The following is a 14,168-nucleotide window of genomic DNA, read 5'->3' as shown; positions in this document are numbered from 1 at the left end:
GCTCTATTGAGGAGCTCCAGCCTGTCCGGAGAGAGAAGGGGAAAGGAGACCAGAGGAGGGGCGTCCGCGTGGTAACCCGCTGCGGAGCCCCCCTTGCCAGTTCAGCCGGTGGCAGAGCGGCACCTCCTCCCATTGCAGCAGCGCCAGAGCCAAGGTGAGGAGCTGGGAGGAAGGTGAGGTGCGGAGCAGCAGGCACAGGTCCCGGCGCGTGGAGGGTGCGGCAGTGCGCCCGAAGAAGCAGAGCCTAGATGTCCCGGAAGCGATATCAGAGGCAGACTGGAGGTGGTGGCAATACCTGGGTGCCACTAGCAGGCAGTGGACCTCCACAGAGGATCGGACTGCGAAGCAGGAGGCGGCAGTGCCAGGAGGCGGCAGTGCCAGAACCCGGCGGAGAGGCAGAGGGCCTGTCAAGAGTGCCACGGACAGGGGTGTGTCGGCACCCAGTGGGAGCTAGGCAGGGGCCCTCGTGCAGCAGGAAGGAGCGGTGGCCCGGAGAAAAGAGCCCCAGGCATGGGAGTGGCCCGGCTGGAGCAACAGGCAGTTCGGAGGACGAGTCCCGGCAAACGGCAACGCTGGCAGGCAGCGGAGCATAGAGCAGCCCCTATAGTCCGGAATCTGAGGGGTGCCTGCAAGGGGCGGGTGGCCACCGGAGTCTGGGGCGACCCAACTGAGGGAAGCAGGGGGTGAGAGTTGACCAGAGAGTTGTGAAGGACACCAGGGGAGGGCCTGGTCCCCCCCCCCAGTCGGGGGCCAAAAAGCCATCAAAGGGCCAATAATAGAATTGTGGCTGTCTGGGCCCCCGTTGGACTGCACAGACTTTACGGCTAGCCAAGAATAGGAGGGCAGGGGGGCCAGGACTCGATCCCCCCAAAAGGAGCAGGCGATGGAACAGGCCACAGACTTCATACCACAAGGGGTACTCTACAAAGGACAAGGAATATCCTTGTTTCAAGATTTGGCTACTAGCACACTGATGAAAATAAGGAGCATGGGTCTGTTTTTGAAGGAGTTGACTAGGAAAGGGATAAAATACAAGTGGACTTTTCCTTTTGGATTAATGTTCGAGGGGGAGGGGAGCCAGAGGCGTGCAACTTCGCTCCAGGAGGCGGCTAGCAGAATATGATTGGAGCTAGAAAACGGGGGGCCATGAAGGTGAGCTACCAGCCCGAGGGAGCCAAAGGGAAAAGGGGCAGACCCTGGGAATGGTCTACTGTGGGTGAGCGGGCCAAGAGGAGGGTCTCGCTACGAGGCCCCACCAGGGGGTTGAAAGATTGGGGCGCTGAGGGGGAGGCGAGTCGCAACGCGGGGGGCCTGGGTGATCTGAACGCTGGAAGAGTTTTTTCGGGGGTGGTGGGAACTAGGGCATCACACAGGGCCTAGGAGGAAGGAGTAGAAAACATGTTGGAACAAGCAAGAACAGGAATGTCTGTGGGGTTGGGAATGCAGGGTAAGGGGCCCGGGGGGGGGGAGCGGTCTCACCTTAAGTTGGGGGTTCGAGGGGTTGGGGGGTAGGGATAGAGGAGGGGCCATAGCGACTGGTTTAGCAGCGCAGCAATTAGCGGACCGGAGGGTAGAATCTGGTGGCAGGAGAGGCGCTGGAAGGGAGGGGCATCTCAAATGGCAGGAGGGGGGGAGTGGCCCAGGTTAGGTCTGTGGTGGGGGAAGTGGGGCAGGTAGGGGGTGGCGTGTCAGATCTCCATCCAGGATTCAGGTGGCTAACGCATAATGTGAGGGGGCAAAATTCCCCCCCTCAAGTGGACTAAACTGGACACACGCACCAGATGTTTTGGCGCTGCAGGAGACACACCTGTTGCGGAAAGACCAGGGTCGTCTGCGGCGGAGGGGCTTCTCGCAGATATTGTTTGCATCTAGCCCCACAAAGAAAGGGGGAGTGGCCTTGGCCTTTGGGAGGGGTATTGACTTCAGAACACAGGACATCCTCAGGGAAAAAAATGGGAGGTACAGCATGGTGGGAGGGACTACATGGGCATACCTTATACCATAGCTTCGGTATATGCCCCGAATGCGGGACAAAATCGGTTCCTGCTTGACACCCTGGGCACCTTGGGAGAATTTTGTGAGGGGGCAAGTCATTTTGATGGGGGAATCTTAATTTGGCCTGGGATAAGTGGTTGGATCGAACACAGCATGCAAATGGAGGGGGAGGCGTGGTGGCCTCCCCGCAGCTCAAGGAACGGGTGGAGGGGGCCGGTTTAAGGGATGTGTGGAGAGCATTGCTGGGAGAGGAGGGGCACACGTTTCTCTCCGATGTCCACAGAACCCAATCAAGGATTGATTATATCTGGGTCTCGGCAAGCTTGATGGGCGGGGTGGAGTGGGTTGAGGCCGGACCTATGGGGATTGCTGATCACAAGATAGTACAGATGAAGATGCAGCTAGGGAGGCGAAGGCCAGGGGTTTGGAAATGGAAGTTCCCTGAGGAACTACTAAGGGATCAGGTGCTACGGTGGGGAGATAGGGAGTAACATTAAGGCTTTTTTCGAAAGAAATAATGGCACAGACACGAGTCTCAGCACGAGATGGGATGCGTTTAAGGCCACACTAAGGGGGGAACTCATTGCTCTGAAAGCGGAGAGAAATAAACAAATGAGGCTGCTGGAAACTCAGTTGGAAAGGGAGGTGGAGGCCACGAGAGTGAGACTGAGGGAGGCCCCGAGGAAAGGGAGGTGGAGGCCACGAGGGCCAACTGGGGATTTTAAGGACCAAAAAGGCAGAAGGGGCAATGCTAATAAATGTCAGGCAGAAATTCTACGCAAAGGCCAACAAAGCAGACTCACTTCTAGCTCGCCTTATGATGGGAACCAGGGAACAGAATGTGATCACGGCCATGAGTGGAGAGGCTCACCCGAACTGAAGAGATAAAGGGGCGTCTAGCTAGATTCTATGAAACCCTGTATATGTCGCAGGATCCAACGTCCCACCCTCAGAGGGACTTCTTGGGGGTCTTGTCCCTCCCCCGACTCTCCCGGGAAAACGGGGAGGAACTGGGACGGGCTATCACGGAAGACGAGGTGAGAGTTATGGAGGAGGCCAAAATTACACTCATACATAAGGCAGGAAAAGACCCGGAAGAATGTACTTCCTATAGACCCATCGCTCTCATAAAGATGGATGCGAACATTTACACCAAAAATATTAGCGAAGCGATTGGAGGGGCACCTCCCTACACTGATTCATCAAGATCAGACAGGGTTCGTGTTGGGGAGGCAGACGGATGACAACATCAGGCGGGTGGCCCATCTGGTTGAGAAAACACAGAAGACGCCCCGCCCCCTCTGGCGACTCTCCTAGCCTTGGTCGCCGAGAAGGCGTTTGATCGGGTGGAGTGGTCGTTCTTGTTTCAAGTCATGGAGAGTATGGGCCTGGGTACAGAATTCATCAGAATGGTTCAAGCGAAATTATAAAAACCCCACTTCACGCATCTTAGTAAATGGAGCGATGTCACACCCAATTAAGTTAAGGCATGGAACAAAGCAGGGGTGCCCTCTCTCCTCGTTGCTTTACGCAATATATCTGGAGCCCCTTCTTCTGGCGATAAGGGAGGCGGAGGACATTCATGGCATACCATTTGGGGGGTGTCAGCACAAGGTGGCGGCGTTAGCCGATGATATGCTGCTTACTTTGACTGACCCGGTGGGGTCAATAAAGGCGAGCATGGAGCTCCTGTCCAAGTTCGGGAAAATATCAGGCTTGCGAGTAAACTTGCAAAAGTCAGAAATAATGAACCCATCGCTGAGGGATAGTGAGGCGGTGGCACTGAAGGCGATATCCCCGTTTAAGTGGAGCCCGGGTGGGATACAAGATCTGTGGATCAGAGTTACCCCCTCCCTGGCGGGATGCTATGGGGCAAATTATGCCCCCATGTTGATGGCCATTAAAAAAGACCTCAGGAAGTGGAGTGTTTTTAGGATATCCTGGCTGGGCAGGGGATCGGCACTTCGAGGCCATCCCATTGCTCGTCCCGGCAAGCTTTTTCAGGGAATTAGATATGGCAGTGAAGGACTTCATTTGGGAAGGCAAGAGACCACGCTTGGCCAAATGGTTACTGTCCGCGTCTAAGGGGGAGCAGGGTTTGGCCCTACCAAACCTTCGCCGATATTATGAAGCTGCGCAGCTCAGGGTAATCAGGGAATGGTTCTCGGAGGAATATAATAAGCAGTGAGTAAAAATGGACAGAGCGGTGGTCCGGCACCACCTGGAGGAGGTTCTTTGGATTCCGTGTCGTTTGCGGCCGCCTCACCTGTACAAGAGCTCTATAACAAAGGGGTTGATTGAAATCTGGGATGGGGCGGTGGAGAAGCTGGGGATCACGACTTTCCCGTCACCGTTCACCCCCGTCTTCAACAATGGGGACTTTACCCCAGGGATAGAAAAGGGGTCATTCCTAAAGTGGGAGTCAGGGGGATGTAGGTCTATCAGAGATATGATCTGTGGACAAAGCGTGAAAACATTTGAAGAGTGTAAGTGGGATTTTGGGCTGAGCAAAGGAGAACGGCACAGATATTTTCAGATTAGACATTGAGTGATGTCAACGGAAGTACAAAGGTCAGCCACTCGCGACACGACGCAGTTCGAATGGTATCTCCTGACGCATGAGGCGTCCAGAGAGTTAATCTCGGACCTCTACAGACTCTTGGAGAGCGCTGGCCCAAAAGCGAACTGGGCTTACATGAGCAGATGGGAGCAGCTCTTGGGGGCCAGAATGGAAAGGGAGGACTGGGAGAGGCTGTGGAGGGAGATCCCAAAGGTGGCAAGAGCAGTCCAGCTACAGGAGGCCTGGTACAAGTACATTTATGGTTGGCACTACACCCCGGCCTGCCTGCACGCGATATACCCAGCAACGTGTGGTGCTGGAGGGGCTGTGGGGAGGAGGGGACAGCGGCTCACATCTGGTGGGAATGCCCCAAAATCAGGCCCTTCTGGAGGGACATCTTACGGGCACAACACCAGGCGTTCGGGGAGGGAGCCAGTCAAGACCCCCGGGAGATTCTAATGGGAGGTGAGAAGCGGGGGGGGGGGTGAGGAGAGGGCAAACCAAGGCAAAAGTAATTTTCATGCTGGCAGCGATGGCTCTCATTGCACAGAGGTGGAAGAGCCCCATGATTCCAACGGAGCAAGACTGGCTGAGGAAGATGCGGGAACTAGTGTTGATGGAATGGGCTACTTACGCGGTTAATAACAACCTTGGGAACTTTTCATCAGATTGGGGAGAGACTTTGGCCTACTTAAAAGGGGATTTCAGGGAGCAGTGGTGCCCTCAGATGCTCAAACTGTTGGACTTCTAGGGCTGATTTTCAGGAAGGGAAAGGGGTGGACAAGATCGATTACTGGTGCTATGGCAAACGTTCGGGGGCTGGGGAAGGGGGCGGGGTTCAGGTTTGGTGTGTTTTGTTTTTTACACGCAATGAAAACAATAAAACAAAGTAAAAAAAAAAGATATCTTTCGGGTCATCCTGCAAATCACCTGCCATTGGATCACCGATGAAGGTGTATCCTATCCAATACTCTATCCCACCTTGCCATAAATGTTACAGGGGGGATGGGGGCTGGACGAAGAGATGTAATACATTTGTAGAGCGCCATTGAATTTAGGGGGGTGCATCAGAAACTGGGCCAAAAGGGAGGGGAGTGGAGCCCTTGGGAACTCGTTCCAAGCCCCCGAAGAGTTTCTCTGAGCCTGAAATATAGTAAAATGGAAACTGCGTTCCAGGGGCCTTTGCCCTTAAGGGAGTCCCACTGACTAAATTTGCCGTCCTCTACCAGATCACCCAGGGAACGGACACTTAATTTCTCAAATTGTGTGTTCAAAATCCCTTCCTCAGTGAGAAGGATTCCATGAATCGAGTACAGAGCAAAGTCAGCATGATAACTACCTTTCATACCAGCTCCCGAGTTGGCCTGATCCCACGACAAGCGTGTTACTTCTATAGGCTGTATCTCTGTCCCCCATACCACCCGGGAATACGTCTGGCTGTTCCACATAGTATGCACTCAGGATGTCTGGTCGAGCAGTAACTTTCGAGTTTGATGTGCAGGAGATCCTCGGTAGGATGCCACCACCAGATGGCATAATGGATCAGAGAAGCAAGATAATATACATATAGGTCTGGGTAATCCAGACCTCCAGCGGCATATGGGAGTGCCAGGGTACTGAGCATGACCTGTGGCTGACCCCCCGCCCTTACCAACCTGGACAGTAATGACCAGGTACGCTTCCAGTACCAAGAAGGTGGGATAAGTAGAACATTGCTAAAGATCTAAAGCATCTTCGGGACCACAACCATCTTGGCCAAGCCAGCCGTGTGGCCTGGCATAGAGGGAGGCGGATGCAGATACCAACCTTGCGCTCTAGCTGCTCGAGGGTCACAAGATAGTTTTCTTTGAAAAGTTTAGCTGAGGAAGTGGAAACTATTATACACAGGTACCTCATTCCCCCGGGACACGAAAGGAAGTCTGAACCAACATCTGCATTGAGTACTGTCGATGTTAGGGGTAGTATTTCGGATTTAGACCAGTTGATGCGCAATCCAGAGAATCCTCCAAATAATGATGGTTCCTGTACCAATGGTTGTAGATTTTGCTTGATTTTTTACGTACAATGGCATGTCGTCTGCGTAGAGAGAGATGGCAGCGACATGTGAATAAATCTTAACCCCCTATGTGAGTGGAATTCCCTCAGGGCGCAATCAAGGGGTTCAACTGTTAGTGCAAAAAGGATAGGAGAGAGGGGGCAACCCTGTCTCGTAACCCTACTGGGGAAAATACTACCAGAGAATAATTGATTCATCAATATCATGGCCCGAGGGGCCGTATATAACAATTGAATCGACTGAATATACTGGAGACCTAGGCTGGATCTATGTAAGATTTCAAATAGAAAAGGCCATTCGACCGAGTCAAAGGCCTTTTCAGTATCAAGGGCCGCTACTACGATAGGAATGTCATAAATAACATTATGCATCAGGGAGACAAGCCACCTGAGGTTGTTTTGTGTAGACCTGCCTGGGATAAAACCAGCCTGATCGGGAAAAACTAGGGCCTCCGTGTGAGGGAGGGGTCTATCTGCCAGTAGTTTCACTAGGATTCTATTATCAGTATTGATATGTGACAAGGGCCTATAAGACACACAGCTATGTGGATCCTTCATAGGTTTAAGTAAAAGCCTGACTACTGCCTTCCTGGTGGATTCAGGGAGAAAGCCTGCGGATATGGAGAATGTCTGCATACGGCAAAGGTGTGGGGCAAGGATAGGGGCATATTCTTTGTAGAATTCTGCAGAAATACAATCCTGGCCAGGGGCCTTGCCGCTAGGGAGATCCCCAATAACATTACCAATCTCTTCAACAGAGGGAAGCGAGTTATGGGGTTCTGCTTAAACTGGGCCCAGACAGCCCAGGGCAACCTGGTCTAGGTATGATCTAATTTCTTCAGGGGAAACTGTTAATTGTGTTGAGTATAGTAACTGTAATAGTCTCGATATATCTTAATGATGTCGTTGAAATCACGTACCGGGTTCCCGTTAGAGTTAGAAACTTTCACTAGCCCTCCCTGGTCCCTATCCTTGCAGATTGGCCAAGTGAGGGTACAACTAGGTCTACCGCCCTCAGTGTATTTTGTTAAAATCGGGTGACCTAAAAACATGTCCTCCCTACTCGCGGCCTCAAGATGTGTAAGTCTCTTGCCAGCTAGCATTTTCCTGACCTGTGGATCCCTCCCTAGAGTCTGTTTGTGTTCCAATTCTTTAATTTCGTCCTCTAGGCGTCACAAGGTTGCCCTCAAGGATTTAAAGACCCCACCCTCCCTGGAAATGCAGCAGCCCCTTCTAAAAGCCTTGAAGGCCTCCCAGAGCGTTCTTTAGTCGGGAACCGAGTCAGCATTGATGCAAAAATATTAAATGATATCCTCCTGAATACCTGCCTGGAATACCTCATCCTCAAGAGCTCAGGGGCCAACGAGGAGGGCGTGGCACTGTATTGGGAATGGAAATGACAGCCAGTATCGGGGAGTGGTCGGAGAGTGTCCTTGGTAACATTCTGGCTAGTTGTGTCTCACCAACCTGGGGAACAGACAGCATGATGTAGTCTATCTTGGAGGTACTACCATCAGCACTAGAGTAGAATGAGAACTCCCTTGTGTTGGGGTGCAAATGTCTCCATATATCCACCAACCCAAATGAATTAGCTATATCAGCCCAGGTTGTGGCAGCTTTAGATGTGTAGTTTGCATCGTCAGTGAGCGGTCCAGGCCCAGGGATACCGCTAAATTAAAATTCCCCACTCACACATCTTCATAAGTAGGAAATATATGGATCATGGCTACACAATTCTGGAAAAATTCAGGTGAATCAACATTTGGAGCATATACATTGACAAAAAGAATTTTCCACCCAAGACATTCATCCGCAAGAAAGATATAGCGTCCGTCCACATCACATATTTTGTCATGCAAATTAACTTTCAATGACTGGTGTATATATATATTGCAACACCTCTGGATTGTGATGAATAGGAAGAACCATACCTATTTATCCCCCAGCCCTTGGCCAAAGGGAGCATCCCATCCACAGGGAGGTGTCTCTTGTATACACAAAACATTAACCTTGTGCAGTTTGGCTTGGTTAACCACCATTCAAAATGTTTCACTGTTGGTAAACCCTCTAAAGTTCCAAGACATTACATTTAGGGATTCTCCCCCCATGGTCATTTGAGTTAAGGACCAGCCGTGAGGTATCACGACACATCTTGTGCAACACAGCATTTCATACCCAGAGAGACAGCACAACCGTTTACCCTACATTTCTGTGACAGGAGATAGTGATAATGTAAGCATAAAACAAAAACCATTGCCAACCCCCCACCCACGCCAGAAACACCAACATAACGGCATATTGCCCCCTCGAACAAACCAACAAACATAAAGAACAAGACAAAGTGTCTGCAGCAATGGGGTACTGCCGCGGCCGGACCACTCGGGTGACCAGCAACAGAACAAATATCACTCTAGCATGGTGCCAGCTGATCTCCTTTTGGGTTTAGAATTGCGATAGACAGGTCGCATTGCAACAGGAGGGGCACATGCTTGGGTCAACGGTTAGGGTCACTTTGGTCTTCCTTAGGATCGGACAGTTCAGAGAAAAAACAGTCAGCCGATGCAGGGTTGGTGAAGAACCCGGTTTTCCTGTTGTGGACTACACAGAGTTTAGCAGAGAACAGCATGGCGTATCAGTTTTTTTTTTCCTGAGCTTATTTTTAAAATGCCTGAAAAGATTTCCTATGTTCCTGAACTTGTGGACAAAAATCAGGAAACAGCCTGGTGACTGAGGAGCCGAATCGTAGCTCGCCCTTATCCCTAGCCTCTCTTTGCAGGGTGTCTCTATCCCTATAGTTGAGTATTCTGACTATGATAGGTCTGTCTGGTGCACCTGGGGGTTATTTAGGGGCAAGAGAGCAATGTGCTCTTTCGACCAGCAAATTGGTAGATATTGGGGGGGTGCTCTAGTATTTCCAATAAGAATTTTTCCACCAACAATTCCATTTTATCTATTTGTGTATATTCGGGGACACCCACTATGCGAATATTGTTCCTGCGCGATCTGCCTTCTATATCGTCATTTGTGGCCTCCACACGTCTCACTGATTGTTGTAGAGAAACCACCTCTCTCTGCAGGGATGCCACCCTATCTTTGTTGTCCTGTATCCGTTGCTCCACTTCAATCATGCAGCCACATAATTTATCTATTACCTTGCAGGTTAATGTGTCAATTTTGCATCCGAGATAGTCTGTACTGTTCTTTAGAGCAAGCAGGGTCTGATTATTTTAAAGTGGACACATCAATTGTAGTGGAGGACGAGGCCGTAGCAGGTGGAGGGGAGGGCTGGCTCTGGCATGCAAATTGATCCATTTTACCTTGCTTCTTTGTATTCCCCATCTTGTGGATTGGTAAGCTAATTGCTGGGGATGGTATGTAGCAGGAGCCCCAATTAGGATGTTGCATAGTGGACAGGCCTCGGGAGTGCAGCGCCTATCCCAGCAATCACCCTGCGTATTGCTAATCCAGGCCACAGCAGTGACAGACCCCAGTGGGCAGGTGACCGGTGGTCGGAGCTTTAGTTGTAAGGATTGGCAATCGTTTTTTTTAGTATAGGCCCTTGTAATTGACAAGACTCCACTAGGACTGCCTTATTATTATTTGATGGTCGTAGCTTGCTCCCATCTTAAATTTAGGATTAGATTAGGTGTTTTTCCAACCTACCTGTACAGTTTAATAAACACCCTTGAACTGTGATCTCTTGTGTCTGTCTTTACTGTTGCCACCGTGAGTTCCTTACAATAGCCAGGGAGGGTGAGCTAGGTTCTGTACAGGCGTCACCAAGGCTGTGCGAGGCTTATACGAGAAAGAGCATCTGAAGAGGGCTTGTCGCATCCGAGCAGCCCATCACACTGGAGGCCAGACTGCATAAGGTGTTCCCACCGCAGGGCATTTGTAGAGTCAAGAGCAACCACAAGCCTGAGGGATATGGTCCTGGAGCAGAGACGGCAAGTGCAGTGAAGGATTTGGATGAGGCTGCAGTGCGCAGGGGACCCAGCCTCTTGCAGCCCTGCCAGGAGTAAGGGGGGAGACCGCGAAGTGCCCGGGGCACAGCCCTCCACGGCCTAGCCGAGCACTATCAAGCCTGATGTGGAGGCGGGGCGGTCCCTGGATGGCGGCTTGAGGGGAAGAGCACCAATGGTACGCAACCCAACAGGGGGACCAGGTGGGTGCAGCCAAGCTGTACTCACGTGGACCGACGATGGAATACTGGATCTTGCCCCACCAGGGTGTGGATGAAATCTGAACCCCCGTGGGCTGACAGTGGGTTTCAATGCACATCTCGTGTCCTCACTACTCCACTGAGGCTCCGGGCCAAGATGAATCCGCAAAGCACAGATTGCGCTGGATGTAGTCCAAGCTAGCCACAAAAAATGTCATGCGAAGCCTTTACAATGCTGATGTTTTCAGCGCACTACGACCAGGGTAGAGTAGGATATTAAATGTTGCTGGATGCAAGCTCTCTCAGGTGGCGGCCATCTTGCAGCCGCGCAACAGCGCCCCCATTCGCAGAACTTTTATGTTGAAAGCCAGTCATTCTTCTTTTTGTGAACGCTTTCTTAAACCTTCCAAGATTAAAGACATTTCCCGTTTCACCTTGGAGTTTAGTTTTAGTGTGAGGGTCAAAATAGAACTTTGGACACAGGACAGTTTTCGTTTTGGACATTCTGACACCAACAAATCCTTGTTTTTTTCATCAGGTGGGGGAAATTCCTCTTAGAGCAGGGTTAAAGAGGCATTTTTCAACCCCTTTTTATTTTCAATAAAAGTCTTTAACCAAAAACGTGACTAACTTGTGTCTGAGTTTCATTCCTGACTCTTCACCCTATTTTCGTAAGGAATGTTATGTCCCCTCCTTGCCAGTAACTTTTCCTCAGTATATTACCCAATCTCTGTTTTCATTTTTTTGTTGGTTTAATTGTTTATTGTTCTGTTTTTTTTATCTTTTTTGTTTGTTCTATTTTCTATCTTGGGTTGCTTACTGACGCCTAGCCAGCCCACCTAAATCCCAATCTTGGTCAAATGCACATACACACACATTCTAAGCCTTTACTGAGAATGTTCCCATACCTGGACTTCGGTCCCACAGGGCGTTTTGACCACAAGCGTGTTGAGACCATTCAAATGAGAAAAGGCGCTATATAAATATAAATGACTACGATAACATTTGAGACATAGGGTGTGTTGCCCTATTGCCGTTATGCTGTTTTAATACTGTTTGTCATGTTTTTGCTTGCACAGGCCTCCTACGTTGGCATGGTTTGTTTTATGACTACCAAAAATAATTAAATGGTGCAGAATCCCTACTCAGCCATTTTATTTTAATAAAATGTGTTTCTAGTTATTGTGTTAGGAACATGATTTGATATGATATGGCATTTATAACGTGCCTATACACAAGTGTTTCAAGGCGCAACGAAGCAAAGGAGGGGGAACGGAGGGAAGACAGTGACAACGATCTTGCTATGCCAGGTGACATTGAGATTGCGCAAGTGCAGGGGAGGGGAAAAGTGTGAGGGGAAAGTGGAGGGGGCAGTGCAGTACATGGTATCAACAGTAAAAAAATAAATAAAAACCAATAAATAAAAAGTGTGGCCAGCTGGTGGCAAGTGCAAGGGTAAGTGTAGACATCAAGTGTCAAGTGCTGGTAGGGGACTGTAGGGATACAGACACAGCCCCTGGGTACAAGGTTTGCCAGGGGACAGTGCAGGTGTGCAACTGGCAGGGAGGGGACCTGGGCCCGAGATCAGAGGGTAGCAAGGTGACCAGTAGAGTTTCGGTTTCATCCAGGAGTTCAGCAGGGGGAGAGGAAGAGAGACAGCAGAAGCAAAGGCCTTGAGGTGCTTTCAGAACCAGGGATGGATCTCCTTAAGTTTCAGAGAGGCAGGGAGGCTGTTCCAGAGGGAGGACCCAGCCGAAGAAAGGGATCTATCACCAACTCGTTGCCTGGAGAAGCAACTGACCCTGAGGGAGTTGGAGGCGGATGAGCGAAGAGCTCGGGAAGGAAGATATTTACGACGAGAGAGTTGAAGGTATTTAGGCCCCAGAAGGCCTTGTGGATAATGCAGGGGATTTTGACCTTAACCCTTGCAGCCACTGGGAGCCAGTGCAGGGATTTCAGTCCTGGAGAGATACGATCCCTGGGTTTGAATCAAGGACAAGTCTTGCAGTCTTGTTTTGGATGTGTTGCAGAGGGCGGAGAGCAGAGGCAGGCAGATTTAGAAAGAGGCTGTTGCAGTAGTCAAGCCTAGAGAGAACCAGAGCTCTGGAGACAGTGAGCTTCTGGGGGAAGGAGAGGAAAGGAAGAATACCCCTGAGGAGGTGCAGCTGGTAGTGTGACTTCTTAGAGATGTCAGAGCTATGAGGAGAGAAGGAGAGTGTGGATTCGAAGATGACCCCGAGGTTTCTCGCCTCACATGTGTGAGCATGAAGAGGGCCAAGAGAGGCCGGCCAGAGAGTGACATTAAAAGAGGGAGCAGGTGTGCCGATGAGGCGAAGCTCAGTCTTATTGGTATTAAGGCAGAGATCATTGGCGGCACACCACTCCTGGATAGCAGACAGATAGTCAGAAATGAGAGGAGAAGAGGTGGCAGAAGGGAGCCTGAAAATGAGCTGAATGTCATCCGCATAGCACTGAAAGTTGGGGCAGAGTGCAGCAATGCGGTGGGCAAGAAGTGCCAGGTATTGGTTGAACAGCTAGGCAGAGAGGGTAGACACATGGGGAACACCACAGGTGGAGATAGAGGAGAGGAAGGAACCAAGTTGGACGTTGGAGGGTCGATCAGAGAGGAAAGAGGTTAGCCAAGCCAGGGCCTGACCGGTGATACCCAGGTTATTACGGAGACGGTTGAGCAGGATGGCACTGCTGATCGTATGACCTGAAAAAGAAACTACACTGAGATTCAGCATGCATAACTGAATAGATTGGCTAAGATTAAAACAGATAGAAATTCTAATGTGTTTACAATGTACTTTGTATAATGTATATATTGGTGTTTGTTTTTGTACTCTAGCAAGAAGTTGAGAAGTTTACAGACATCGAAAAACTCTATCTCTACCTTCAACTGCCAGCTGGCCCCACCAACGTTGAAAAAAGGTGAATATTTCAACTGTACACACCCCTTTAGTAGGTACCCTTTTTTTATAGGAGGTGCAATTATGATTTGCAATATTCTGTGCTTGCAACCAATTGCTTCTGGACTTGTCAGTGGACTTTAAAAGAAACGCCCATAGAAACAGAAAAGGTTTTTCTTTGTAATAGTTTAAATTACGCTCATAAGCTGAACAGCAAGAAACCATAGACTATGCATTATTCACTGTGCATATTTTGGTCTTTATTACTTTTTATTATATTGTTTCTATGTGATTGCTGCAGTGTGTTTTCTTAGTAAAATCTTCATAGCCCTTCACTGTTTAGTTTCTATGATGCAGGCAGCAAACTTTAAATTGTTGGCCTTGTTCTCCAAATGAATTGTTCATGCCAAAGGACATTGTATTGGCCCTTTTTGCACAAACCGCTTTTGGTTAAATTATTCCGTCATTTTTACACTGCAATATC

At 49.9% G+C, this 14,168-nt stretch overlaps 1 protein-coding gene across 1 annotated transcript in view; it reads left to right on the top strand.

Annotated features, from left to right (window-relative positions):
- Nucleotides 1–14,168, top strand: part of RFX7 (regulatory factor X7) — a 445,260-nt gene that overhangs the window by 322,429 nt on the left and 108,663 nt on the right. The window contains exon 3 of the mRNA XM_069624888.1: nt 13,624–13,706. Within this exon, the coding sequence (XP_069480989.1) occupies nt 13,624–13,706 (83 nt within the window). The remainder of the gene's footprint in view (nt 1–13,623; nt 13,707–14,168) is intronic.

This window comes from Ambystoma mexicanum, chromosome 11 (assembly GCF_040938575.1).
Source record: "Ambystoma mexicanum isolate Mex_15411 chromosome 11, UKY_AmexF1_1, whole genome shotgun sequence".
Lineage (NCBI taxonomy): Eukaryota > Metazoa > Chordata > Amphibia > Caudata > Ambystomatidae > Ambystoma > Ambystoma mexicanum.
Note: the sequence above shows the minus strand (reverse complement) of the source record. Positions and strands in the feature narration are given on the sequence as shown.